Source organism: Equus caballus, chromosome 13 (assembly GCF_041296265.1).
Source record: "Equus caballus isolate H_3958 breed thoroughbred chromosome 13, TB-T2T, whole genome shotgun sequence".
In the NCBI taxonomy this organism is placed as follows: domain Eukaryota; kingdom Metazoa; phylum Chordata; class Mammalia; order Perissodactyla; family Equidae; genus Equus; species Equus caballus.
The window spans coordinates 26,564,805-26,592,022 of NC_091696.1; the positions used below are offsets into that span (position 1 = coordinate 26,564,805).

Genomic DNA, 27,218 nt, shown 5'->3' on the forward strand with positions numbered 1-27,218 from the left:
GGTTTAAAAAAAAGCTGAGAGCTACCTCTCCAGTGTAGGACAAGAGTTCCTCTAATGAATTTGTTAATCTCCTTTCCTTTTCCAGCTCCCAATAATATGTATTCATTTTAACTCTGAATGCTGTTAAAAGTTTTTTGGTAAGTACCTTCATTACAGCAGATTATATAATTTCTCTTAAACCTTTTTGTTCTCCACTTCACCATTTCAGCACCCAACTCAATGTTCGGCCACAAGGATGGCCCCAGTGTGCAGAACTTTAGCAACCCTCACGAACCCTGGAACCGGCTGCACCGAACGCCTCCGTCGTTCCCGACCCCTCCGCCCTGGCTGAAGCCAGGGGAGCTGGAGCGTAGCGCGTCCGCTGCAGCTCATGACAGAGATAGAGATGTAGATAAACGAGACTCATCTGTTAGTAAAGATGACAAAGAAAGGTACGGAAAGAAACCCGTTGCTCTCGAGTCCCACTGGGGGAGCCCGCTCTGTGCCAAGGACCGGCCATCCACCCTCCCTCTCCCAGCCTCGTGCTCAGCTGGCCCCGTCGCCTCCACTCCTCACACAGCCAGGGCCCACACCCCAGGCCCCCGGAGCCCCGAAGTGCTCACCCTCTGGCCCGTAGTGCCTCGTGACTGTAGAATAGAATCACAGCGTAGCAGAAGATTCCTGAGTTAGAAGCAGCTACACATGTAAAAGCTCCAAAGTCCCTGTGAGCACTAATGTATCCAGATACGAGTCTTTCTCCAAAAGACAGTGAGCTGGAGCTGTGAGCCGAACACACACAGCATGAATCAATACCATCTTTGCTTTCCAGTTCGTGCAGTCCATTAAATCATCCATAGGTTTTGCTCTCTTTCTCTCTTTCTTTTTATTTTCTTTTAGAAAGTCATGTTTGTATTGTCTCATCATATTTTTCTCAAATTTTGTTCAAACTCAAATCCTGGGCTCACAGATGACTGATAAAATTTTGCTAACCTAGATTTAGAGAAACATCAACAAGCATTTTTGGTTTTGGTTTTGTTTTGCCAGTGGATAATTAATTTTACTAACCATTTTGATCTCTGTACTTGGTAACTCATGCCTAAAAAAGAAGTTGCCTTAAAGAGGAAAATGTCTTACAGTATTTTTTCTGAAGAATGTCATAAGCATTCTTGACAAAGTGTCCCTGTTTTTTTCTTCAGGCTATTTTCATTTTGAGCGAATTGATAAGGAATACGCAAGATATGCTAAACAGAAAGCACTTAATAATTTCCTTTTAGTACTTAAGACTCAAATATAATCCAAATCTTTAATTTTTATTTACAGTATATACGTATAGTGTGTGTGTGTGTTCGTGTGTCCGTGTCCGTCCGTCCTAGTGATTTTAGAAAATTCAGCTTTGCAGTCTCTAAATGTGGCAGTAAGTAGATATTCATCATAGACCATCATGCTAATAGATTTTTTTCTTATACAAGAAAAAGAAAAATTTTCCTTCAATGTAGTATGATGATAATCTCTTAGCCAATGGGAAGACCGATTATGACCCTCAGCTCTGAGCTGTAAACTGAAAAAGTGAGGCACACCTGCAGTGGGCATAGCTCAAACCAGGGCTCTCTTTAGACATGTCAGTGAAGAGAAAACAGGATGTGGCAGCAAACCTTTTCACAGTTTTTTTGATGGAGTCAAAATGGCCTCGGGTTAAAATCAGGAAACCTAATAAAATATACTCTTCTTTATCTTACCTTTTAAAGATGTTCTTCTTCTTAGCTTTTGCATGTTGGCTAACAACGAACTTTGTAGGGGAGACCTTAATTCTCACCATGGCTGCCTCACCTTCTGAGCTGTCACTGAGCCGGCATGGTGTCCGGCTTCTCTCTCTACCTTGGCTAAGTCTGTCTTGGGGCTGTCCCTAAGGCTCGCTGGATTCTTAGTCTGACCTCTTCAAGTTTTGCCTTATTGTCATTCTGTTGCTTTACATTTTCCGCCCAGTACTCGTAAGTCCCCGCCCAAGACAGGTCTCTAAATTATTCTTCCACATTCCCTTCACAGATGCTCTTGCGGTGGTTCTCGATTTCCCCATGAGGTTCTGTGTCTATGGACCTGCTTTTCCTCCTGGCTTCCCTCCGCCTTCTCATCAGATTTTAGCTTTCTTATTCTTCCTAATGCAAAAGTACTTTTTGCAACCCGAAAGTCCTGAAATTGTGGTTTCCTTTCACACCCTCCTGTCATACTACATCTTGGAGATTGCTCCATATCCACCTTCTTTACTCTGGAATCTTCTTTTATCCAGATGTCGGGAGAGAGGAGCTCCCTCCCATATTATTCATGTTAAACTCTTCCTCCCACCGGCTTTGTATTGTTAATTGGACGAAAGGTTGTATTCATGTTTGGGCTCTTAAAGCTTTATTCATGATACTAAATGATCCTTAGAATCTAGCCAGACAGGTTGTATTGCCACGTCACTAACTTATTGGCCACATTGGTCCATTTCGGCTTTCTGAAAGCCCTTCCTCTGTGGTCTTGATTGAGGCACGTGACTCAGACATACAGAAAGAATTCTTTTTCCCCCTCAGACTGCCCCACTCACCCTCATCCCTAGCACTTCACCCCCATAAAGCTTCCTCTACAATCTAGGTCAGTCGGACCAGGGTGGCTGGTATCCGGCTGCCTCGATGACCACGGGAAGCAGCCCCGAGCCTGTCCTTTTCACACCACCATCTCATTGGCAGCCCTCGCCAGGCCGACAAGCCCATTTCATTTGCTTCCTTGTTTCCCTCTTCCCCACTCAGGGAAAGTGTTGAGAAGAGACACTCCAGCCACCCTTCACCAGCACCTATCCTCCCGGTGAGCACCCTGGGACATAACCGCAGCTCCACTGAACAGATCAGGGGTCATTTGAACACTGAGGCTCGAGAGAAAGAAAAATCCAAAGAGAGGGAGAGAGACCACTCGGAATCCCGTAAGGACCTGACTGCCGATGAGCACAAGGCAAAGGAGGGCCACCTACCTGAGAAGGATGGCCATGGCCACGAGGGGCGAGCCGTGGGCGAAGAGGCCAAGCAGCTGGCCCGGGTGCCATCACCCTACGTGCGGACCCCCGTAGTGGAGAGTGCCAGGCCCAACAGCACCTCGAGCCGCGAGGCTGAGCAGCGCAAGAGCGAGCCAGCCTACGAGAACCCCAAGAAGGGCTCAGAGGTCAAGGTGAAGGAGGAGCGCAAGGAAGACCATGACCTGCCTCCGGAGGCCCCACAGACCCACCGGTCTTCAGAGCCACCTCCTCCAAACTCCTCGTCCAGTGTGCACCCGGGGCCCTTGGCTTCGATGCCCATGACGGTGGGGGTGACAGGAATTCACCCCATGAACAGCATCAGCAGCCTGGACAGGACTCGCATGATGACTCCTTTCATGGGCATCAGTCCCATCCCTGGGGGAGAGCGGTTCCCGTATCCTTCTTTCCACTGGGACCCCATACGGGACCCTTTGAGGGATCCCTACCGAGAACTTGACATCCATCGGAGAGACCCGCTGGGCAGGGACTTTCTGCTGAGGAACGACCCTCTCCACCGTCTCTCAACTCCCCGGCTCTACGAAGCTGATCGCTCCTTTAGGGACAGGGAGCCTCATGACTATAACCACCACCACCACCACCACCACCACCCTCTGTCTGTGGACCCTCGGCGGGAACATGAGCGAGGGAGTCACCTGGATGAGCGGGAGCGCTTGCACATGCTCAGAGAGGACTATGAGCACACGCGGCTCCATTCTGTCCACCCTGCCTCCCTCGATGGACACCTCCCCCACCCCAGCCTCATCACCCCCGGACTCCCTAGCATGCACTACCCCAGAATCAGCCCCACCACGGGGCACCAGAACGGACTCCTCAACAAGACCCCGCCCACGGCAGCGCTGAGTGCGCCTCCCCCGCTCATTTCCACGCTGGGGGGCCGCCCAGTCTCTCCCAGAAGGACTACTCCTCTGTCGGCGGAGATCAGGGAGAGGCCCCCTTCCCACACTCTGAAGGATATTGAAGCTCGATAAGGAGAGCGTAGGACACGGAGAGGAAGAAGAACCTACACCCACACAGCACCAGACTTTAACCAGAGGGCCCGAGCGAGCGAGCGAGCAGACTCCGGCTTCCTTATTAACACAGACTGAGGGGCTCTCTGAGAGGTCCCCAACTCTTCCCTTGTAAAAAATGTATAGACTCAGTGCAGATTTTGAAATGTTTTTGTATATTATACGTTGAAATTTTTCAGATCTTTTAGCCAAGTCATATGTTCTCATGTCTCCTCCTCTTTTGGGTTGTCTTATAAGACTTTTTGATTTGAACCAAAACAGTGAAGATGACAACACACACCAATTTGTTAATAATTGGGGGGAAAAGAAACAGTCCACACAATCCATCAGGCAAAGCTCTTTCAGATGAGAAGGGAAGGCCGTGTACATAGTTATGTAAAAAAAGATTGCTTCATGAGCTAATGGTTCATATATGCAAAAGGGTAAGATGAAAGCTTTACTTTGTACAAATGTAAATAGATAAAGATTAAGTAACATAATACATTAATACTTCTTAAAATGTGCTATTTGCAAACTTAATTATCAGTGAACACAGTTGGCTATGGCTGTGTTCCCATATATCGTTATAGACAGCTAAACCCTTCAACTATGCAATGAATGTTAGGGCTTTTCACAAAAGCCTGCCTAACTCAAAGGAGCCTTTTCAAATCCATTTACAACATACTTAAGGTCATATTTTCCCTGAACAAGCGCTTACGTGATATGACTCTGTTTTCCTTGCTTGTTTTTTCAAATGGAGAAACATCCTATTTTGCAAATTGGACCCCAGGCTGAAACTTTGCATCTGAAGTTGCTGCTTGTGGGCTCTGGGGGTAGAGTACAGCCCCGGAAAGGTAACTGAGGACATGAGCAACCAGTGCCAGGGAGGATGGGAGTTGTCAGATGCCAGAATCAGGGGACACAGACAGGTCGCCAGCATCTCGTCACCATCAGTCACGTGATTTCACACACACCTCATGTGGGAACCATGCGTTTTTTAGTGTGTCCTCTTTCATATCTGTACACACCTCCTCGTTTTGTAATGAGATTTAATTACACCCAAACAGATCCTGAAAGAAAGCTTCAAGTTTTCTCAGATGATGGATATGTTTTCACTGTGTGCGGTAACTGATGGATTTAAGGTGCACATTTCCTAATGTGACTTGTATTCCAGGTGGTGAGAAAGTCTGGGAATAGCCGTGACAGTCAGCCACGTGGAGCCGTGGAGAGTTACAGAGGGTGAGAGGTGGCAGAGACAAAGTCTTGCGTGTGCGTGTGTTTTTAAGTTTGCATCAATCTTAATGTCTCTTCATAATACTTTTATAATACATTAAGCCTCTTGTCTACATATTTGGAGAGAATATGACTTTACTAGCAGAGAAATACAATATATCTTGTCTACTGGACTGTAAAATATATGTATGAAATAAAATTAGTTCCATTTGGTCTTCTAGTATATTAAAGTGCTATCTGACGTTGTTATCCTGTTTTTGCAAAAAAAAAAAAGTTAACTACAGACCATTGTTTCTAATAAGCAGAGAGATCTATTTTAGTAGTAAACTGAAGGTTTAGTTGTGAGCTTCAGATTTTGTGAACTCCAGATGTTGTGCAGTGTTTTGTTTTTTTTTTAAGACAACAACTAAAAAGAAAAAAAATCCAAGGAATATGTACACTGGAACTGTAGTGGTAGCTTTCAGTATTGTAAAGAGATTGTTCTATCCAGACCTTTTTGCTGTTTATCCTGTATGTAATAAAGTCCTTTCTAGATCCTCTGTGGAAAGAAAAGTGAAGCGACTGGATCTTCAGCATGTTCTCATCGGCGGAGCCTCTTGTGTAATGTAAACTGTGCCATGTTATTAAAAAATGTGAACTAAGCTTCCAGCTGCTTGTTTGTGTGAGATGGCCATCATTACCCTGGGGAAGAAGCCATACTTGCAAGACCCAGCTCTTGACAAGGAACGCCTTGAACCCTGCCTGAGCAAGAACAGCAGGCTGACCTAAAATGGCTGGCCACCCTGCCTCACTCAGATAGTGACCTGCCAATTAGTTTCTGTAAGCATTGCACCCCACACAGTCAGTTGTGGGTTTTCTCTCTTTTTTTTTTGTCTTAAGCAAAATACTGTTAAGTCGTGATGGGAAGGTACTTTGGGGTTTTGTAGATGATGTGTGTGGGCTAAGTTAGCCAATACCCTCTGTGTCTCAGGCCTCCTTCAAAACTCAGCATTTGCTTTATCTGCGTTGACGACCAATCTGATATAGGGTTCTTCACAACAGTCCTTGCTTCCTTGTTCCTTTGCTCTTCAATCTGTGGACTCAGTCAGTTATATGTTACTTAAGACCTTCCAGATACTTTTTCCTGTGTCGCGTTGAATTACGTGGCATATGCATCATCACTTTGCAGACTTCTCCCTCCTCCTCTAAAATCTGTTTTTTCAAGATGTAAAAATTGTTAACTTTTCTTGTGTCACCCTGATGGAATTGCTGTTTGGATGAGATTGTGTAGGTTGGTATCAGTATCTTACTGGAAAAAACAAACTAACGCTGCCCTGGTGAGCAGGCTGCTGCCTGGCATTGAAACGGAAGTGAGCAGAACCTGTGGGCCCGCACCTGTGACAGTACCGTGTGCTCCTACAGCTCTCAGGGAGGTCTGGGACGGCCCTGGGAGACTCCTGGTTGGGGGAAACGGGCTTGCAGGCTTAGAAAGCTAATGATGGGCAGAACAGGAACTGCTTGAAAGGCCCACTTCACCCAGCTCTGCTTTTATATGTTAATACCTCATTCCCAGACTGGAGAAGATAACTTGAAAAAAGACTGGTGAAAACCTGATAAACACTGTGTTTTTCCAAATGAGGCAATTCTCGGGACATTGCAGACACTCGACATCAGTGGCGTCTTGATTTGCTGTTTCTGGCAGACCTTGCTGCCTTCTATTGTACACCTATTTTCATGTTGCCATCTGCAATGTCAGAACGGAGCAGAGTCAAACTCAAATCAGTCACGGTGTTTAATCCCTGGGGCTTTATTCATCTCAACCTTTGCATATATTCCCTCTAATTACGTTCGGCTCCTCGGCATTGATGGGTACCAGCACCAATTTGATTTTCTGCTAACCTATAGATGCTCTAATTAGCTCCACAGTCTTTGACTGACAATGATCTTGTTATCTTCTAATGGTACATGACAAGTAAAATAGCGAATATAATGATGCAATAATTACCATTTTGGATGGATATTCGCAACAGTATTTGCTGTTTATCCTTTTCCTGCCTCAGTCAAGGTGGATGAGAGGAGATCCGATGTGACTGTTGATGTTATATACATATGTGCCATAAAAAGACGTTTAAGACAAAATTTTGCGATGCAATTAGCCATGCAGTGTGGGCTTCTTGGGTTTATATCCACACTGAAAAGCAAATTAGGCCCCAGTGGCATTAAATCAGTTGAAGGAAAGAGAACAAAAGTGCCATGGGTTTTTTCACGTTATTTTTTAAACTTTGCCGTTGTTTTTTGTGTGAATTGCTGAGCAATTTCTTAGACATGGCAAGTTTCCTTTCAATAGAATAGGATTATTTATCAGATAAAAAATTGCATCCTCCAAGACAATTCCACACTGAAATTGCTGGTCTTCCTTGGGCACTCTCACAGGTACAAAGTGAGTTTTTAGAATCTCACATCTGAGCTGCTAGAAGCCTCTGACAAGGAGCTTGGACCAGCAGGCAGGGCGCCTGGAGCCCCCCCCGTGCTTTGTGTTCCCAGTGACCTTGAGCTTACCACAGCACGGCAAACTGTCCTAATGTGTAACTGAGGCCAGCTGAACCTACCAAGGGCTACAGACATGCAGGTTGTAAGCCCAGAACACATCGGCCTGAAGCGTCCTGAGGTGTGGGTCCCAGAGCCCATGGACACGGTAGACTTGAAGAGAATGGCCCGCACAAAAGAAAGTAACTTGGTTTTTTTACAGCCTCAGTTCCAATTACAGTGTCATGAAGATTGTTTGCTAAAGATTTGCTGACGCACTTGCAGACCCAAGGGGAGTGGGTTGGTGGTTCCTGGGTTTCTCACCTGGTTGGAGGGGGGAGTTGGGGCAGGGTCAGGCCACATCCCGCAGGGCATTGTCACAGGTGGGGTCTCGACCTGCTGTCGTACCCACAGTGTTTACCAACTCCATGATGTAGGCAAGGTGGAGTCTGTTTGGAGCCTCCATGTGGCCTGGAAGAGCCCTGGAGCAGAAGCCTGCGTTTGTCTCCCACGCAGGTGCTGGGCAAACAGGTCTCAGTTTCCTCAGCCGTAACGTGAATTTCTTGGCTGATATTTCAGGCTTCTTCAAGCTCTGTTTGGACTTTGTTGGGCCTCAGGTTACTTTTTAAAACTTTGTTTACCTTCTCACACTCTGTACTATTCCCCGTGCTTCTTGGCAGCTTCTGATCTCCGTTTATCTGCAGGATCTCTTCCCTCTTACCAAAGGCCCTGGGGTAAGAATCTGAGCCACCCTGCAAGGTCAAACTCAAGGCCCGTCTCAGTGAAGCCTCCCCTGACTGCTAATCCCTCCCTCTTTGGAAGCCTCCCAGGGTTTAGCCTGCTCTCCAAGCTCCCCGCCTCCACCCTCCACTCAGCCTTCCTGTTCTGGGGTTCCATAGGGCCCTGTCTTCTCTCTCACAGGATCATCGGCCCCACAGGACAGGGGCCTGAATGGCTCATGTCCCTGGCCAGGCCCTATGCTAGATGCCACAGGCAGGTCGAGGTCACTCCCTGGCTGGTTCTCTGAACTGGGAGACTGCACAGAGCCCTGGCTCTCAAACCTTTGGTACTGTCATCATGATGCAGCACACACACACACACACACACACACACACACACATACCTGAAACAGGTATGATGAAACAATACCTTTGCTGTGTGCAATGAACTCTGATTTTTTTATTCCATTCTCATTCATTTTTGTAAATGCTGGTTGCAACCCACTACTTCATCTCACACCATTAGGAATCATAGGTCTCAATCCCTAGTTTGAAAATAGTATCGTGGAAGAAATCCTCCAGGTTTTAAAGAAGGGTGAGTCACCTGGGCTGAGGGCCAAGGCTGTTTTCTGCTCTTGTCCCACAACTACTACCTATCCTCTTACCTAGTCTCCCTAAACTGCCCATTACGCCATTGCCAGTTCTGCTCACACCTCTCCCAGGTTCCACAACCATGCTGTTCTTAAAGAGGGCGCTAGAGTGGAGCCCAGACTTCTCACCTGGCCTTTGAGGTCCTGCACCCTTGGTGCGTGGGGACCTGTCAGCCTCACCTCCCCATACCTTTCCCAGCACTCTGTGCCTTTGTTCCCTTTGCTATCTTTTCTCCATCTGGCAAACAGGTTCACCTCAAAGACCTTCACCTCCAGGAAGCCTCCCCTGACTGCCCCGTGTCCCCCATCGCAGTTAATTCCTTAGACTAGTGGCTCTCAAAGTGTGGTCCTTGGACCAGCAGCAGCACTACCTGGGAACTGCTCAGAAATATGAATTCTCAGGCCCTCCCTCCAACCTCTTGAATCTGAAACTCTGAGGGTGGGGCCCAGTGATCTGTGGTTTAACAAGCCCTCCAGGTGATTCTGATGCACAATCAAGTTTGAGAACCACTGGCTCACACTATGTAAAAAGGTCAAGGGAAAGTTCTGGCCAAAAGCTGCAAAAAGAATCGTCAGGTAACAGAAAGTGGTTCTGGAAAAGAAGCTGTGTTCTCTTTGACTTTCTGGCCTGATCCATGATCCTACTGGATTGGATCGTCAAGAGGTTGTCACCTCTTTTGAGCCAGAAAGGCATTTTCTGCTTCCTTGCTAGTGTATCGTTGCTAATTCATGCATCACTAACAGTACGAAATGGGCAGAGAGGTCTGCCTCTCCTTAGCAATAATGATGAGAGCCAATGTTTTCTGAGTGCTTTTTGCATGCACTGTTCTAAGAGCTTTTAACATGGATCATCTCCCTTAATGTTCTCAACGTTCTTGCAAGGTATAACCCCAATTGGACAAGTGAGGAAAATGGGGCCCAGAGAGCTGAAGTAATTTGCCTGTGTTCAAGTGCATAACCTAGATACAGCCCCAGCAGTCTCCCTCAAGCCTGCACCATCACCGTGGCCTGTGTTACCCCCAAGAAAAGGCTTGCTGAGTTAATTAGCCATGTAAAGAGCAATTGCAGGGACATCGTTTACCCACTTAACACTCACTTGTAATTAGCACCGTATATATTCTAGAGGCTGCAAACTGGTGGCCTGGAATGAATGAATGAGACAAGAGGATTGTGCATGACTCGATGAGAACATACCATGACCCAAGGATTATGATATTAATCATGATATCTGTACATCTGAGGTATGTTTTCTTAAAAATTAGTGGCTTGTGTGGTCCAAAGCAGCCCACAACATGTTGCATTTGGCCCAGAATGATTTTAGAATATAAAAATTTTATGTAGGCAAATTGCAGGTCGTGACCCCATTGAACCTCCGTCCCTGAGGGGGCCACGTGCCCTGAGCTGCCTGCAGCCCTGTCACTCCCAGCGTCCCACACGGCACCCTCCACACAGTTTCCTTATGTGTTAGGTGGATATTGAGCAGTTTGTGACTACGGATATGTGCAAATATTTAATACTAGAGTTCTTGAAAACAAAGCAGTCTCATATCTAATTATTAAGGTAGAACGAAAGCTCCAGGCAATAAGGTCACAGTCATTGGAAGTAATAAACTGGCATTCCTCCATAACTTGGGATTTTCATTCATTCAGATGGGTCTTCACCCTGGTGGGTCTGTCATAATGCAACTAAGGATGCCATCTGCTGTAGTTTGCACACCCCTAACAACAGCAAAGGTTCATGAAGACATCAGCAGGTGCAGAATAAATAAATGGCTAGGTGCTGGGGCTATAGCAGTAGTCAAAAGGACAAGGCCCCTCCCTCCCTGGTGGGCTTACATCCAGGAGGAAGACAATCAAGTGGCAAGTTAACCAAGACAGTTACAGACAGGAATAAATGGTGCAAAAGGTGAAGAAGGTGGCGTGAGAGCCTCTTGGACAGATGGGCAGGAAGGCACATTCAAGGACATTGTTGAGTTAGTGAAATGGAGTTCTCCATTTCAGCCAAGTTTTGTTGCAGCCTGGTTCTCCTTCCTACTGGGTTTCCCAAAACTACCCTGAGCTCTGGGAGGCCTGTAAAATACGGCCTCTCCCGCTGAGAGTCCTGAGCCAGTGGTAGAGGTGTCGCTGCCTTCTCCCTGTTCGCCTCACCTGCAATCCTGCTAAGGGCCAAGTGATGGCGCCACCGAGTCCCTTCTGGACTGTGCCTGAGGGCCGAGTGGCATGGACACAGTGGATTTGAGCTGGCTCACTCACCACCTCTCTACAGACCTCCATTTCCTCATCTCAGTAATGAGAAGCAGGAAGGAGACTGGACCTTACCCGCTGATGTCTGAGTTCTCTTTCAGTTCAAATAGGTTATGTTCATGTGGCTGGATTTTATTTGCCAGTGTTTATGGAAGAAAAGAAATGCCAAGATAAAAACAGGAAAGTGCTAGTAACGTTTGAGAGGAGGAGTCTCATGAGGGAGCATTGAGAGCCAAGCTCGGAGAGGTCTTTGGGGGCCCTGTGCAAGGGACTGGCTTGCTAGGACTTTAAACTTCATCCTGTGAGCGGTTGGGAACTACTGAAGTTTCTGTCAGTAAGGCTTCAGGGAGATTAACCCGGTACCAGTGAGGGTGGATTGCACTGACACACGACACCGACTCCTGACAGGGCCACAGTCCTATATTCCACAGGCATCTCAGTTCCAGCTTCAGCCCTGCGTAGACCTCCTGGAACGTGAAACAGAGCAGCGTCTAAACCCTGCAGCCTCCATCACCTCTCCAGAGGCCCAGTGGCGGCTCCCACCTGTGCTCCATCACACCCGCATCTGTGGGCCCGCCCCACAGGCTTCCCGCTCCAAGGGCTGCTCACCGGTTTATCCCCTCGTCTAGCCTCCTGGCCTGCACCTGCCGGGCTCAAAGGCAACTCCAACTCTGCACACCAGGAGTCTGGCCCCGCCCCTACTCAGAGCCTCCCCATACCCTGTGCCCTGGACCTCAGCACTGGTGTCATCCTGCTTTTATTGCCAGTCTCCTGTTGTCCTTCTGGCTCCGTATCCACTCCACTCCATTCCCATCCTCCTCATGTCCTGGAAACCCGCCCTGGCCCTCTGGTCAGTAGTTAAAACAAACTCCCTTTTCTATTCGCTCTTCTCGGGACCTTCCCTTCATCCCCTGAGGACACAGGCTCCCCTGCAGCTCTCTAAAATGGGGGGCATTTTCTCTCCCACATCCTTCTCATTAGGGCCTGAGGTGGGCAAGGATCACCTTGGTCTCCTCGCTGCCCTCAGAACACCCTCCCTGCCTCCCCCAATCCCCCAAGTCCTGGGTGCGACCATCTGCCCAGGGTCCTTCTCTCGGGCAACCCTCCCATCATCGTTATTCCTCTCACGGGCACGCTGGGGCTCTGGCTTCATCAGCAACTCAGCTCCTCCCTGCTCTCATTTCAGATATGGTGCCTTCTGACCCCACGTCTTGCTGCTGTTCTCTCGAGAACCCCCACCCCGACAATTCTCTGAGGCCGCTTTTGCACACTGTTCCTTGTTTCCTCTGTTCTCACTTCCCTCCTTCCTCCACTGGCAAGTGATTGCTGCCACTCCCCTACACACACCCCAGTGCTCTTGCTCTCTCTTGTTTGCGGAACCACACTGGTTAAACGCCAGCCTTGGTTCAGTACAGTTCTGGCCACCTCGTGACAGGGCCATCATGGTCAAATGAGGTGAGAGAGAATCATAAAATTATGCTGTGGTCAGCAACTTCAAGTGGGCCCTTAACCCTTCCTGGAAATCATGTGTTCCTGCTACTCTGCTGGGTGCCTGTCATGCCTGAGGGGTCAGGGGTAACGTTTCCAAGACGGATTCCCCTTGGCCTCCTGGGAAGCTCCTTGGAAACCCGCTGTGGCCCAGTGCTGAAAGCTGTCAGTCCTGGAAAACTGCAAGGCCTGGACTCCAGCCCCCACCTCGCCTGGGGAAGGTCTAACCCCACTTCCCAAATCGTGAAAGCTCACCTGGAGAGAAGGGTTGGAGCCACAGTCCTGCCACATCATGTCGCTGGCCCTTGTTGATTCCGTGGAGGGAGCCAGGGCTTTCCTAGCTGTGCAGTGGAGAAGCCCCACTGCCCAGCCTCAGGACTCTCTCCTGAGCCCTGCTTGTGTCATTGCTAGGCTCAGACAAGAGGGGCCTTTTACCTGGCCACACACATGCACAGTACCGCCTCTGTCACTTGGGAGTTGGTGTGCAGCCTGGCACAGTGTATCAGCCACCACTCTCCTCAACATCCTGTCTTGTGACTCACACCATCCAGGCCCCAGGGACCTGCTTCCCCACACCTCTTGTGCTGTGTCCTCCAGACAAAGGGCGGCTGCTTCCAAATGCCATGAACCTTGTGGGTATGCCATGCCAGTGTGGAGACAGATTCCTCTTCAGAGAGCAGAGAGGATTTGCGTGGTGGAAACACTTTCAGTAAAGAAAAAACTATTTAATTAACTCACCAAACCCTTCCTCTCAAGATAGCATTGGTACAATAGATTCTCGCATAATGGAGTATTGTTTCCCAGCATTGAGCTGCCAATTTCTCACTTTTCTTGCTATTCTAATTCGTGGTTCTTGGTGTACTCACGAATTAGCCAAGTATTCACAACATTCTGCATGTGGCAACTGAGGAACATTTTGCAATAATAAACAGTTACTGTGACTCTTAAATTTCTATGTGTGTAAGACCAGATGTAACAAGGATGAAGCATATGAAAACAAGCACATGGAAACTGATTCCTAAGGATTTTATTCTTCTTGATGCTATTGTAAATAGAATTGTTTCTTAATTTCCTTTATGGAATGTTCATTGCTAGTGTACAGAAATACAAGTGATTTTGTCACGTTTTTTTTTTTTTTGGTGAGGGAGGTTAGCCCTGAGCTAACATTCGTGCCCATCTTCTGCTATTTTATATGTGAGACACCTGCCACAGCATGGCTCGATAAGTGGTGCATAGGTCCACACCCGGGATCCAAATCTGCAAACCCAGGGCCACCAAAGCAGTGCGTGTGAACTTGACCATTATACCACCTGGCCAGCATCAAGTCACACATTATTTTTTAAATGAAGACTTATTTACTGATCATAACAAAGAAAATTATTCTCATTAAATCTTCAACTTGAAGAGGTCAGATCATAAAATAATTCATAAAAAAATCATTGGAATTTATTTTGAATTATATGGTAATACCACTTATCAAAACTTACGTTCATCCTAAAATTAAAAATAAGAACAAAGTTGGAGGTCTCACACTTCCTGATTTCAAAACTTCTTACAAAACTACTTTTTTTTCCTTCCCTGAGGGTATTTCTTTTTTAAAAATATTTTTAAATGTTTTTTTTTATTGAGGTAACATTGGTTTGTAACGTTATATAAATTCCAGGTGTACATCATTATATTTTGATTTCTGTGTAGGCTACATCATGTTCACCACCAAAGACTAGTTACCATCCGCCAACACACACACGTGCCTAATCAGCCTTTCTCCTGCTTCCCTCCTGCTTCCCCTCTGGTAATCACCAATCCAATCTCTGTATCTGTGTGTTTGTTTGTTGTTGTTGTTTTTATCCTCTATTTGTGAGTGAGATCATATGATATTTGATTTTCTCCCTCTGACTTATTTCACTTAGCATAATACCCTCAAGTTCTATCCATGTTTTCACAAATGGCTGGATTTCATCTTTTCTTATAGCTGAGTAGTATTCCATTGTGTATATGTACCACGTCTTCTTTATCCATTCGTCCCTGGATGGAAACCTAGGTTGCTTCCGAGTCTTGGCTATTGTGAATAAGGCTGAGATGAACATAGGGGCGCAAGTCTGTTTATGCATCCGTGTTTTCATGTTCTTTGGATAAATGCCCAGCAGTGGAATAGCTGGATCATGTATTAGATCTATTCTTAATTTTCTGAGGAAAGTCCATACTGTTTTCCATAGTGCCTGTGCCAGTTTGCACTCCCACCAGCAATGTACAGGAGTTCCCTTCTCTCCACATCCTCTCCAACACTTGCTGTTTCCTGTCTCATTAATTATAGCCATTCTGGTGAGTGTGAGGTTATATCTCATTGTGGTTTTGATTTGCATTTCCCTAATAATTAGTGATGTTGAGCATCTTTTCATGCGCCTATTGGCCATCTGTATATCTTCTTTGGAAAAATGTCAGTTCAGATCTTTTGCCCATTTTTTAATTGGCTTGTTTGGGTTTTTGTTGTTGAGATGCATGAGTTCTTTCTACATTTTTGGATATTAACCACTTATCAGATATATGGTTTGCAAATATCTTCTCCCAATTGTTGGGTTGTCTTTTCATTTTATTGATGGTTTCCTTTGCTGTGCAGAAGCTTTTTAGTTTGATGTAGTCCCATTTGTTTATTTTTTCTTTTGTTTCCCTTGCCTGGTCAGACATGGTATTTGAAAATATGCTGCTAAGATGGTGTCAAAGAGCATACTGCCTATGTTTTCTTCTAGAAGTTTTATGGTTTCAGGTCTCACATTCAAGTCTTCAATCCACTTTGAGTTAATTTTTGTGCATGGTGTAAGATAATGGTCTCCTTTCATTCTTTTGCATGTGGCTGTCCAGTTTTCCATAACACCATTTATGGAAGAGACTTTCCTTTCTTCATTGTATGTTCTTGGCTCCCTTGTCAAATATGAGCTGTTCATAGATGTGTGGGTTTATTTCTGGGCTCTCAATTCTGTTCTATTGATCTGTGTGTCTGTTTTTTGTGCCAGTATCATGCTGTTTTGATTACTATAGCTTTGTAGTATATTTTGAAATCAGAGAGTGTGATACCTCCAGCTTTGTTCTTTTCCTCAGGATTCCTTTGGCTATTCAGGGTCTTTTGTTGTTCCATGTAAGTTTTAGGATTCTTTGTTCTATTTCTGTGAAAAATGTTGTTGAAGCTTTGATAGGGACTGCATTGAAGCTGTAGATTGCTTTAGGAAGTATGGACATTATAACTGCGTAATTCTTCCAACCTACGAGCATGGACTATCTTTCCATTTCTTTGTGTCTTCTTCAGTTTCTTTCAACAATGTTTTGTAGTTTTCAGTGTCTAAGTCTTTCACCTCTTTGGATAAATTTATTCCTAGGCATTTTATTCTTTTTGTTGCAATTGTAAATGGGATTGTATTCTGCTGAGCTATCTATGCCAGTTGTCCCCTATTTTGTATGTGGGGAGCCACCACAGCATGGCTTGGTAACTGGTGTGTAGGTCCACACCAGGGATCCAAACCTGTGAATGCTGGGCTGCTGAAGTGGAGTGCACGAACTCAACCACCATACCATTGGGCCAGCCTCAGGATTGGATTCTTAATTTCTCTTCCTGCTACTTCCTTGTTGGTATATACAAACGCAACTGATTTTTGTATGCTGATTTTGTATCCTGCAACTTTACTGTATCCATTTATTGTTTTTAAAATTTTTTGGTGGATTCTTTAGGGTTTTCTATATATAAAATCATGTCATCTGCAAATAGTGACAATTTCCCTTTCTCCTTTCCATTTTGGATCCCTTTTCTTTTTCTTGCCTGATTCCTCTGGCTAGGACTTCCAATACTACGTTAAAGAAGAGTGGCGAAAGTGGGCATCTTGTTCCTGTTCTTAAAGATATACCTTTTAGTTTTTCTCCATTGAGTATGATATTAACTGTGAGTTTGTCATATATGGCCTTTATTATGTTGAGGTACCTTCCTTCTATACTCATTTTATTCAGAGTTTTTGTCATAAATGGATGCTGTATCTTTTCAAATGCTTTCTCTGCATCTAAGGAGATGATCATGTGATTTTTAGTCTTCATTTCTTTAATGTGGTGTATCACATTGATTGATTTGTGGATGTTGAACCATCCCTGCATCCCTGGAATAAATCCCACTTGATCATGATGTATGATCTTTTTAATATATTGTTGTATTCGATTTGTTAGTATTTTGTTGAGGATTTTTGCATCAATGTTCATCAGTGATATTGGTCTCTGATTTTCTTTTCTTGTGTTGTCCTTGTCTGGTTTTGGTATCAGTGTAATGTTGACCTTGTAGAATGAGTTAGGAAGCTTCCCTTCCTCTTTGATTTTTTGGAAGAGTTTGAGAAGGATAGGTATTAAGTCTTTGAATGTTTGGTGGAATTCACCAGGGAAGCTGTCTGGTCCTGGATTTTTTTTGGGGGGGGCAGGTTTTTGATTACTGTTTCAATCACCTTACTGGTGATTGGTCTATTCAAATTCTCTACTTCTTCTTGACTCAGTTTTGGAAGGTTGTGTGATTCTAAGGATTTATCTATTTCTTCTAGATTATCCAATTTTTTGGCATATAGCTTTTTGTAGTATTCTCTTATTATCTTTTGTATTTCTAATGTGTCAGTTATAATTTCTCCTCTTTTGTTTCTTATTTGAATTTTGAATTTTGTATTTATTTGAGCCTTCTCTCTTTTTTTCTTGGTGATTCTAGCTAACGATTTGTCAATTTTGTTTATCTTTTCAAAGAACCAACTCTTACTCTCATTGATTTTTTTCTGTTGTTTTTTGTCTCTATTTCATTTATTTCTGCTCTGATTTTTTATTATTTCCCTCCTTCTACTGATTTTGGGCTTTATTTATCTTTTTCTAGTTCCATTAGGTATACTGTTAGATTGTTTATTTGAGATTTTTCTTGTTTGTTGAGATAGGCCTGTATTGCTATAAACTTCCCTCTTAGAACTGCTTTTGCTATATCCCATAAATTTTGGCATATTTTCATTTTTATTTGTCTCCAGGTATTTTTTTTTTACTTCTCCTTTGATTTCTAGGTTGACTCAATAGTTGCTCAGTAGCATTTTGTTTAATCTCCACATTTTTGTGGCTTTTCCAATTTCCTTCCTGTAGTTGATTGCTAGTTTCATACCATTGTGGTCAGAAAAGAGGCTTGGTATTACTTCAGTCTTCTTAAATTTATTGAGACTTGTTTTGTGGCCTGAGAGGCGATCTATCCTGGAGAATGTTCCATGTGCATTGGAAAAGAATGTATATTCAGTTTTTGGACAGACTGTTCTGTACATATCTACTAAGTTCACCTGGTCTAATGTGTCATTTGAGGCCAATGTTTTCTTATTGATCTTCTGCTTGGATGGTCTATCCATTGATAGATTTCCTACTATTATATTACTGTCAATTTATCCTTTTATGTCTGCTAATAATTGCTTTATATATTTAGGTGTTCCTATGTTGGGTGCATAGATATTTACAAGTGTTATGTCCTCTTGTTGAATTGTCCCTTTTATCATTATGCAATGCTCTTCTTTGTCTCTTGTTACAGTTTTTGCTTTAAAGTCTATTTTGCCTGATATAAATGTTGCTACCCCAGCTTTCTTTTCATTTCCATTTGCATGGAGGATCTTTTTCCATCACTTCACTTTCAGTTTGTGAGTGTTGTTAAGTCTGAAATGTGTCTCTTGTATGCAGCATATATATGGGTCTTGTTTTTTTATCCAGTTGGCCACCCTATGCCTTTTGATTTGACCGTTTAGTCCACTGACATTTAAAGTAGGTATTATAAGTATGTACGTATTATCATTTGCTTACTTTTTTTCTGGTGTTTTAGTAGGTCTCCTCTGTTCCTTTCTTCTTCTCTTGCTCTCTCCTCTCGTGGTTTAATGGATTTCTTTAGTATTTGAATTCCTTTCTCTTTATTTTTTGTGTATTTATTATAGGTTTCTGGTTTGTGATTACCATGAGGTTCATATACAATAACCGACGTAAATAGCAATCTATATTAAGTTGATGGTCTCTTAAGTTTGACTTCTTGCTAAAAGCTCTACTCTTCTACTCCCCTCCTCCCACATTTTGTGTTTTTGATATCTAACCTCTTTTTGTGTGTGAGTGTGTGTATCCCTTAACTGCTTATCATGGAGAAAGATAATTTTAGTAATTTTGTCTTCTGTCCTTCACATTAGCTTCATAAGTGGTTGATCTGCTACCTTTACTATTTATTTGTCTTTGCCAGTGATTTTATTGTTTTGTTTTTGTTTGGTAATTTTCTTATTCCTAGTTGTGATCTTTTCTTTTCCACTTAAATTGGTCCCTTTAGCACTTCTTGTAAGGCTGGTTTATTGGTGATAAGCTCCTTTGGTTTTTGCTTGTCTGGAAAACTCTTTATCTCTCCTTCCATTCTGAATGATAACCTTGCTGGGTAGGGTATTCTTGGCTGTAGGTTTTTTCCTTTCCGTGCTTTAAATATATTGTGCCACTCTCTTCTAGCCTGTAAGGTTTCTGCTGAGAAGTCTGTTGATAGCTTTATGGGGGTCTCCTTTGTATGGAACTTCTTGCTTTTCTCTTGGGCTTTTAGGATTCTCTCTTTGTCTTTAATTATTGACATTTGAATTATAATGTGTCTTGGTGTGGGCCTCTTTGGGTTTATTTTGTTTGGTGCTCTCAGTGCTTCCTCTACCTGGTTGTCTGTTTCCTTCTTTAGATTAGGAAAGTTTCCAGCTATTATCTTTTTGAATAGATTCTCTGCCCCTTTGTCTTTCTCTTCTCCATCTGGGACACCTGTAATATGAATGTTAGTGTGCTTGATATTGTCCCAGAGGGCCCTTATACTGTCCTCATTCTTTTTAATTCTTTTTTGTCTTTTCTGTTCAGCTTGGGTTATATCTTCTAGTCTTTCATACAGCTCACTGATCCATTCTTCCATATCATCTACTCTGCTATTGATTCCCTCTAGTGAATTTTTCATTGCCATTACTGTATTCCTCAGTTCTGATTGGTTCTTTTTTTATATTTTTCCACTTCTTTGTTGAATTTATTACTGTATTCATCTATTTTTCTCCCAAGGTCAGTGAGCATCCTTATGACTATTAGTTTGTACACTTAATGAGGTTGATTGTTTATCTCTGTTTTGTTTAGTTCTTTTTCTGAGGATTTGTCTTGTTCCCTTATTTGGAACATATTCCTTTGTCTCCTCGTTTTGTCTATTTCTCTGTACTTATATCTATGTATTAGGTAGATCAGTTACATCTCCCAATCTTGAAGAAGTGGCCTTACATAAGAGAGGCTTTATCAGGCTCAGCAATGTGCCTCCCTCTTGTCAGCAGTTACAAACGTTCCAGGAGTGTCCCCTGTGTGGGCTATGTGTGTCCTTCTGTTGTGGTGGGCTTGCCCTTGCTGCAGGTGCACAGGGAGGCTAGGCTGTCACCCTGGCCAGCTGATTGTAATGTTCAGCTGCATGCAGCTGCTACCCTTCCTTTAATCACTTTATTGGGTGAGGCGAGCCTCAGCACAGTTGCCTGTTGCAGCTTTTCTGTTAAGTGAGCAGGCCCCCAGTGTGACTGGTTGCTAGGCTCATGGGCTCACAGTTGCTGTAGGCCTCTGGCCTGAAAGGCTGTTTTCAGCTCTCTCAGTAGTGCAGCTGGGTGGAACTGGCCCCAGGTGTGGCAGCACACAATTGTTTCAGGCACTGGAAGGTGAGGCAGATCCCTTATGTGGCTTAAGATTGCTCCTAGCCATGAAGTGCCTCAGTGAGAATGTGGCTTTTTTCTCTCCAGAAAGGTATTTCTGCCTCTTCCACTTCAGTCAGCACTGTCCCTTGTTGTGGGGGTTCTTTTTTATCCACTTTCTGGTTCTCTGTCAGGGGTAATTATTCCAAGGGTAGTTTTAAAATTGTGTCCGTGGGAGGAGGTGAGTTTAGAGTCCTCCTACACCACCATCTTCCCAGCATACCCCACAAAGCTACATTAATCAAAACAATGTGGTACTGGCATAAAGACAGACATATAGACCGATGGAACAGAATAGAGAGCCCAGAAATAAACCCTAATGCATATGGTCAGGTGATTTTTGACAAGAGTGCCAAGACCATTCAATGGGAAAAGGATAGTCTTTTCAACAAATGGTGTTGGGGAAACTGAACATACACATATAAAGAATGAAGTTGGATTCTTACCTTACACTATATTTAGAATAAACTCAAAGTGAATCACAGACCTAAACATAAGAGCTAAAACTATAAAACTGTTAAACTCTTAGAAGAAAGCATAGGTGAAAATCTTCATGACATTGGATTTGACATTGATTTCTTGAATATGACACCAAAGGCACAGGCAACAAAAGTAAAAATAGATTAAATTTGACTGCATCAAAATAAAAAATCTTCTGCACATCAATGTATACAATCAACTGAGGCCTTGAAATTCTTCAAAGAAGATATACAAATGGCCAACAAATGCATAAAAAGATGCTCAACATCACTAGTAATCAGGGAAATGACACTGAAAACTCCACACCCGATAGGATGACCACTATCAAGAAAACAGAAAATATTAAGCGTTGGTGATGATGTGGAGAAATTGGAACCCTGTGCACTGTTGGTGAGAATGTAAAATGGTGCAGCCATTACGGAAAAAGTATGGTGGCTCCTCAAAAAATTAAAAACAGAATTAGAGGGGCTGGCCCCGTGGCCGAGTGGTTAGGTTCGCGCGCTCCGCTGCGGGCGGCCCAGTGTTTCATTGATTCAAATCCTGGGCGCGGACATGGCACTGCTCATCAAACCACGCTGACGCAGCATCCCACATGCCACAACTAGAAGGACCCACAATGAAGAATATACAACTATATACTGGGGGGCTTTGGGGAGAAAAAGGAAAAAATAAAATGAAATCTTTAAAAATAGAATTAGCATATGTCTAGCAATTCCACTTCTGGGTATATACCAAAAGAATTGAAAGCAGGGTCTTGAAAAGATATTTGCACATCCGTGTTAATAGCAGACTATTCACAATAGCTAAAAGATAAAAGCAATCTAAATGCCCATCAATAGAAGAATGGATAAACAAAATGTGACATATACATACAATGGAATATTATTCAGCCTTAAAAAGGACCGAAATTCTGACACATGCTATAACATGGATGAACCTATAGGACATTATACTAAGTGGAATAAGCCAGTCTCAAAAAGACAAATATTGTATGATTCCACTTATATGCGGTACCTAGAGTGGTCAAAATCATACAGACGGAACACAGAATTTTGACTGCCAGGGGCTGGGGGAGGGAAGAATGGGGAATTATTTGATGGGTATAGAATTTCAGTTTTGCAAGATGAAAAGAATTCTGGAGATTAGTTGCACAACAATGTGAATACACAACACTACTAATCTGCACACTTAAAAGCGGTTACGAAGGTAAATTTTATGTTACGTATATGTTACCACAATTTAGGAAAAAAACACTCATGGCATACAACTGCAGCAGTGTCCCAGGTTGCGTTCTCTGGAAGGTGGTGATGAAACTGAGTTTGGGAGCAAGATGTTTATTAGAGATTAGCCCCTGTGGAAGGCAAGACACAAAAGCAGGATTGGGCAGAGGGAGACGTGAACTGTGATGCAAACCCAGTAAAACCTTGGTCATCCCTATGGGGACCTCCGGCATATATGGCCTATCAGAATTATCCTGTGTTGATCTAAGATGGCCTTTATACCTCTGCCTTGAGCAGGCATCAAACACAGACTGCACCGAGAAGAGTGAAGCTTTCTATGCAGCTGAGGAAAACCCTGAAGAAACTCATAGCTGGGCCAGATTGCTGACAATGGGGACAGTAAACCCTTCCTTGAAGAAGGATCTGAGAACAGCATGCCCATGTCCACTGCAGACCACCCATTGTGCTGTTTGGATCCAAATGATACTCATTGTCTCTCTTCTCCTTTCCCATTCTAGATGCTTCATCCTCAGCTACCACCTCTGTGGGGCTCATGATGAAATGATCAGACCATAATCCTCTGGTAACCATGCCCCTCTCAGGTCAGGGTTGCTTCACTTGTCCATTTACTGTCACAATTGAGCCAGAGAGCACCAGAAGGTACCCAGGTGAATTTCCTGGGTGCCCTACATGCTGTTTTTGCCTGCTGGGGACTACCTGGTGGAGCTTGTGGTAATCTACTGTCATTCTTCACAACCCTCTGGTTTCTACAGGGACCATCTTGGTGAATTAAATGGAGATAAAATGAAGTCCACCCCTGCATCCTTACCTGTGTTACGAATTTCTGTCATTCCTGTCAGATGCTATTTTATGGTTTGTTTTGTTTTGTTTACTATTTTGGCTGGGGTAGAGTGGGTATCATCAGAGGCTTCCACCACTTGGTCTTCTTTATGTGGGGATTACACCAAACAGAAAGTATGTCAATCCCAATGACACATTTGAGACTTGGAGAAGACCATCAGGTGGGTCCATGGACCAGTGGACCCACTGTAAGCTGAGGCTTGGCCAGAACACCATTTATTCTCTGACCACCATATATCTCAACTCTAACAAGAAGCCATGATGATGTTTCCGGACTCTGGGTATCAATGTCAACTCAGACCCTCTGTCCAGTCGTCCTTTAAACATTTGAGTAGTTTCCTTAACCCAGAGCACAGTTACCTAAGTAAATGGCCGTAAGTCCCTTTGGGGAAGGACTGGGGAATCATTACCAGGTATACTTGCCATGATGTTACAGGGTCCTTCCTACTAGGGACTTGGGATCCTCCTCAGTCAATGGGTTCCAGCTCTGAAAACTAACTCATCTCTGGAAATTTGGCAAGGGATCATGGTTTTTTGCTAAGGTGACTGCCCTCAGCTTCCTGATCCTCTGTCCTTGCTTTCTTCTCATGGTAGAAGCTGCGGTATACCGTTGCTAGCTCTAGCTGCCCACCTATTTTGCCCCGCAGGGGTGCCATATTCTATTAACCATCTCCAAAACTCTCTGTGGGTCAGGACTCTTTAGCTGCCACTTCAGCCCTGCTGCTTATTCTAATTGTTCTCATCTGGGTTCTGGCAGTTAAGCGTTGCCCCCTGACCGCCATTGTCTCAGAGTCCTATCATCCCCATTACTATCAGTAGGCTTCATTCCATAACGGCCTCCTTTTCTGCCAGCCTTGGCCCCTGCTTTCTAGGAGATCCATCACTGACCTTTACAATGATAATGGTTCCCATCTCACCAGCACATTCCTTATGGCTTGGATTGTGTGGATTCTTGTGGAACACAATCATTTGGTAGATGTTCTGGCTGTACATAGTATATCCACTTGAGCTTCCCATTACCCTGAGTGTCTTAATCCCTCCCTCTACCAATCTGCAGCAGCAATTCTGGCATTTCATTCTAGCTTTGGGGTCACCATTTCCTGGGGTCCTTGCCAGGGTGTTAAATCCTGTCTCTCAGAAGAGTGATCCCAATTCAATAAGCTATCCACTATGCAACCTTATGTCTGGCTTCCCTGGTAAAGTGTCCTTAGTCTCCAGTCCCATGTGTCCATGCCTCCTGCCTGTATCTGCTGGCTATGTCTTGCAGCAGCTTTGAGGTACAGTCTCTTTCCTCCATTATTAGGGCCAACATGTCCTTGACAGGGTTATACTAAAACTAGCTATAGGCCTAGTTGACAAGAGGTGCTTGTGGGGGCAGATCCTGATGGGGGCACATGTTGTCTTGTCTGAGCGGGACTGGTCTTTGCATCATCTCCAAACAAGGAAAGAATGATTTTTCTTAATTAGAAGGGGTGGGCACTTCTGCAGGTTCAGAATGTTTAGCAAAATCTGCTGTTCTAAATATTTGGGCATCTATGTGTCAGGGTCCTATGTTTTCCCTTTGAGGACCCTGACCTTGACATAACAGACCTGGGATGTTAACCACCTCTAGAGCCTTGACACTAAGTCCTGAGCCTGGTCCTCAGCCTTCTGTGCCCTCTTGCTGCAGGACAGGAGAACTTCTTTGTTAGTTACTAAGGAGGTCCCTGTGGCTTTTAGATATAGCTTCTATTTGTCTAGTAATCACTCACAGCTTTTTGGTATTCTTTCTGAGGATATCAGTGGCACTTAGCAACAATTATCTAATATTTTTTCTCTTCCCTTCCACAGATAAGAACTATAAATTCTTGGGCACTGGAGAATGAACTAAAGAATGGAGTCAAACTTGGAAGAGGGCAGAGTGGGTTTCTTGTTTTATGGCTTTTAGCCTGAGGGCAGTTGTAGTTGTTAAAAACTCCAGTAGAAAACCACAGCATTTCTGTTCCTAAGAACCAGAGGACAGAGCTTGGCTCACTGGCTTAGGGAGAATCAAAAGGAAGGGACTTGACAGTGTACAGGAGAGGAGGTGGCCTCAGGAAGTCACCATTTCTGGGGTAGAAAGGTGAAACTAGAGAGAGGAAGGGAGGTATCCCTTGGAGACTTGGTGGTAAAGGAAAAAATGAAGCAAGAGGTGAAATGAAGGATCACAAAATTAGAGCCCAGAAAAATCCTTCCCAGCTCCTGCAAAATAAATAAATAAATAAGAGCACTTATTGATTTTAAAAACTGATTTTACTAAACTAATAAAAATGGGCATTTTTGAACCAAGAAACACAGTAAGCTGTTCCTTCACCTCTGATAGCACACAACTGTTATCGCACTAAGTTACAAATAAAATAGCAGATGACATCTGTACAAATGGCTACAAAAAGTAAACAAAAACAAAAATTAAAACACTTCTACTGACGAAAAATTTTCCCCAAAAAATAGTCTAGAAGAAGAAACACACTGATCTAAATTAAATGGCCTTAAACAATTATTCACAGATATGAAAAACTTATCAAATCAGAAATTTAAAGTCTCTGAGCAGAAAGGTAAAAAAAATCAAGAAGATGTAAAATGAGGGTTGATTCAACACAGGAAAAATTGGAGGAAAAGACGAAATTATCTTAGAAATGAAGACTAAATTACAAAGTACTCAAGAGAGAATAGATTGGGCTGAAAACACAATAAGAGCCCTGACATGAAAATTGCCAAGGAGTGGAAGAACAAAGAGTAAAAAGCATCAGCGGGAAAGTGACTGATACAGAAGACAAAGAATATCCAACAAACGTATAAATAGAGCCCCAGAGGAAAAGAAACAAAACAAGGAACAGAACTAATCTTAGAACTGTGATTCAGGAAGCCTTTCTGGAATAAAATAAGACATACATTTATATTTAGGTCCCACCATGTCCCTGGGAAAACTGACCAGGAATGGTCAACCCTGCAGCAAAGCCTCATAAAATTATTATATTTTTAAAGATGAAGAAAAAAATTCATGGGGTCTCCACAAAAATACCTAACTTGCTTGACAACAGTGGAAAAGCATTTTCAAGAAACTCAGGGCAAGAAAGTGTGAGCCCAGGATTTTAAATCCAACCAAGCTATCCTCCAGATCTCAAGGTTATAGAAAAACAGTTTAAAAGTGCAGGGGCTCAGGTAAACCTGTACTCAGGAGCTTTTCCCGTTTTGTCTTCCTGCAGACTCCTCCAACCAAGAGATGACCAGGATGTTGGCAAAAAGACTAATAGTGAGCATTGAATGTATTTATAGATCTCAGACTGAAACAAAAAAGGGACAAAGGAGAAAGAATAATTTATTTATACTTTATGTTCAGATAAATAATGCAGCTAAGACATGAGAGAAGGAAGACAGGAAGTAAAAAAGCAGAATAAGCTTATTGATTCTTACATAAATAATCGGTGGGAGTCAAAAAGATATAATTTAAGGTCACCAAACCAAATGGTAGAGGTCTAAGCCACCAAAGAGGGGGCTAAGTACATTATAAAAGGTATTAGTATAAATATAACCCTTATAACAAAAATATAAACATTCCTAAGTACCAACCCCCCACCCCAAACCATTAAAAAACAAAATAGAACGTTAAAAAGAGGAACATAAACAGACCATTCAGTAAAGTATAAAGGTCATAGGTTGGGTTCTCCAGAAGCAGATGCTAATTGTAAGTTTGGGGTATAAGATGTTTTCTAGGGATCCTCACCTGTGGGAGGAGAGGGGGAAAGTGAGGTTGGGTAGAGGAAGAAGTCAAACAACAGTGCAGGTGGAAAGCTGCAGCCGCCACAGTGAGGCGCTCTGGAATGAGCAATGGCCGTCAGAGCTGTCCCGTGGCGGGTCAAAAGTGCTGGTCTTTATGCCCCTCCCCCTCACTCAGTCACCAGGTGTGGGCTGCCTTGGGAAGGGTGTGACTTCAGGTGAGGTGACTCAGCATTACAGGAAGACTCTGGAAGGAGCTGGCAGCTGGGCAGCAAGTCCTTCTTGCAGGGGAAACTGGGCACACACTTCC

At 43.8% G+C, this 27,218-nt stretch overlaps 1 protein-coding gene and 1 long non-coding RNA gene across 9 annotated transcripts in view; one reads left to right on the top strand and one right to left on the bottom strand.

Annotated features, from left to right (window-relative positions):
* The window catches only part of AUTS2 (activator of transcription and developmental regulator AUTS2), a 1,156,658-nt gene extending 1,150,755 nt beyond the window's left edge, over positions 1–5,903 (top strand). For all 8 annotated transcript variants that reach the window (XM_023616830.2, XM_023616828.2, XM_023616831.2 and 5 more), the window contains 2 exons: positions 209–431; positions 2,763–5,903. In XM_023616830.2, the coding sequence (XP_023472598.1) occupies positions 209–431; positions 2,763–4,011 (1,472 nt within the window). In that variant the 3' untranslated portion in view covers positions 4,012–5,903. The remainder of the gene's footprint in view (positions 1–208; positions 432–2,762) is intronic.
* Positions 5,904–10,633: 4,730 nt separating this feature from the next.
* On the bottom strand, positions 10,634–13,393 carry LOC111767613 (uncharacterized). The gene is made up of 2 exons (XR_002799442.2): positions 13,123–13,393; positions 10,634–11,846 (listed from the first exon to the last, which is right to left on the bottom strand). It is a non-coding gene; the product is annotated as an uncharacterized lncRNA (long non-coding RNA).
* Between the last annotated feature and the right edge of the window lie 13,825 nt (positions 13,394–27,218).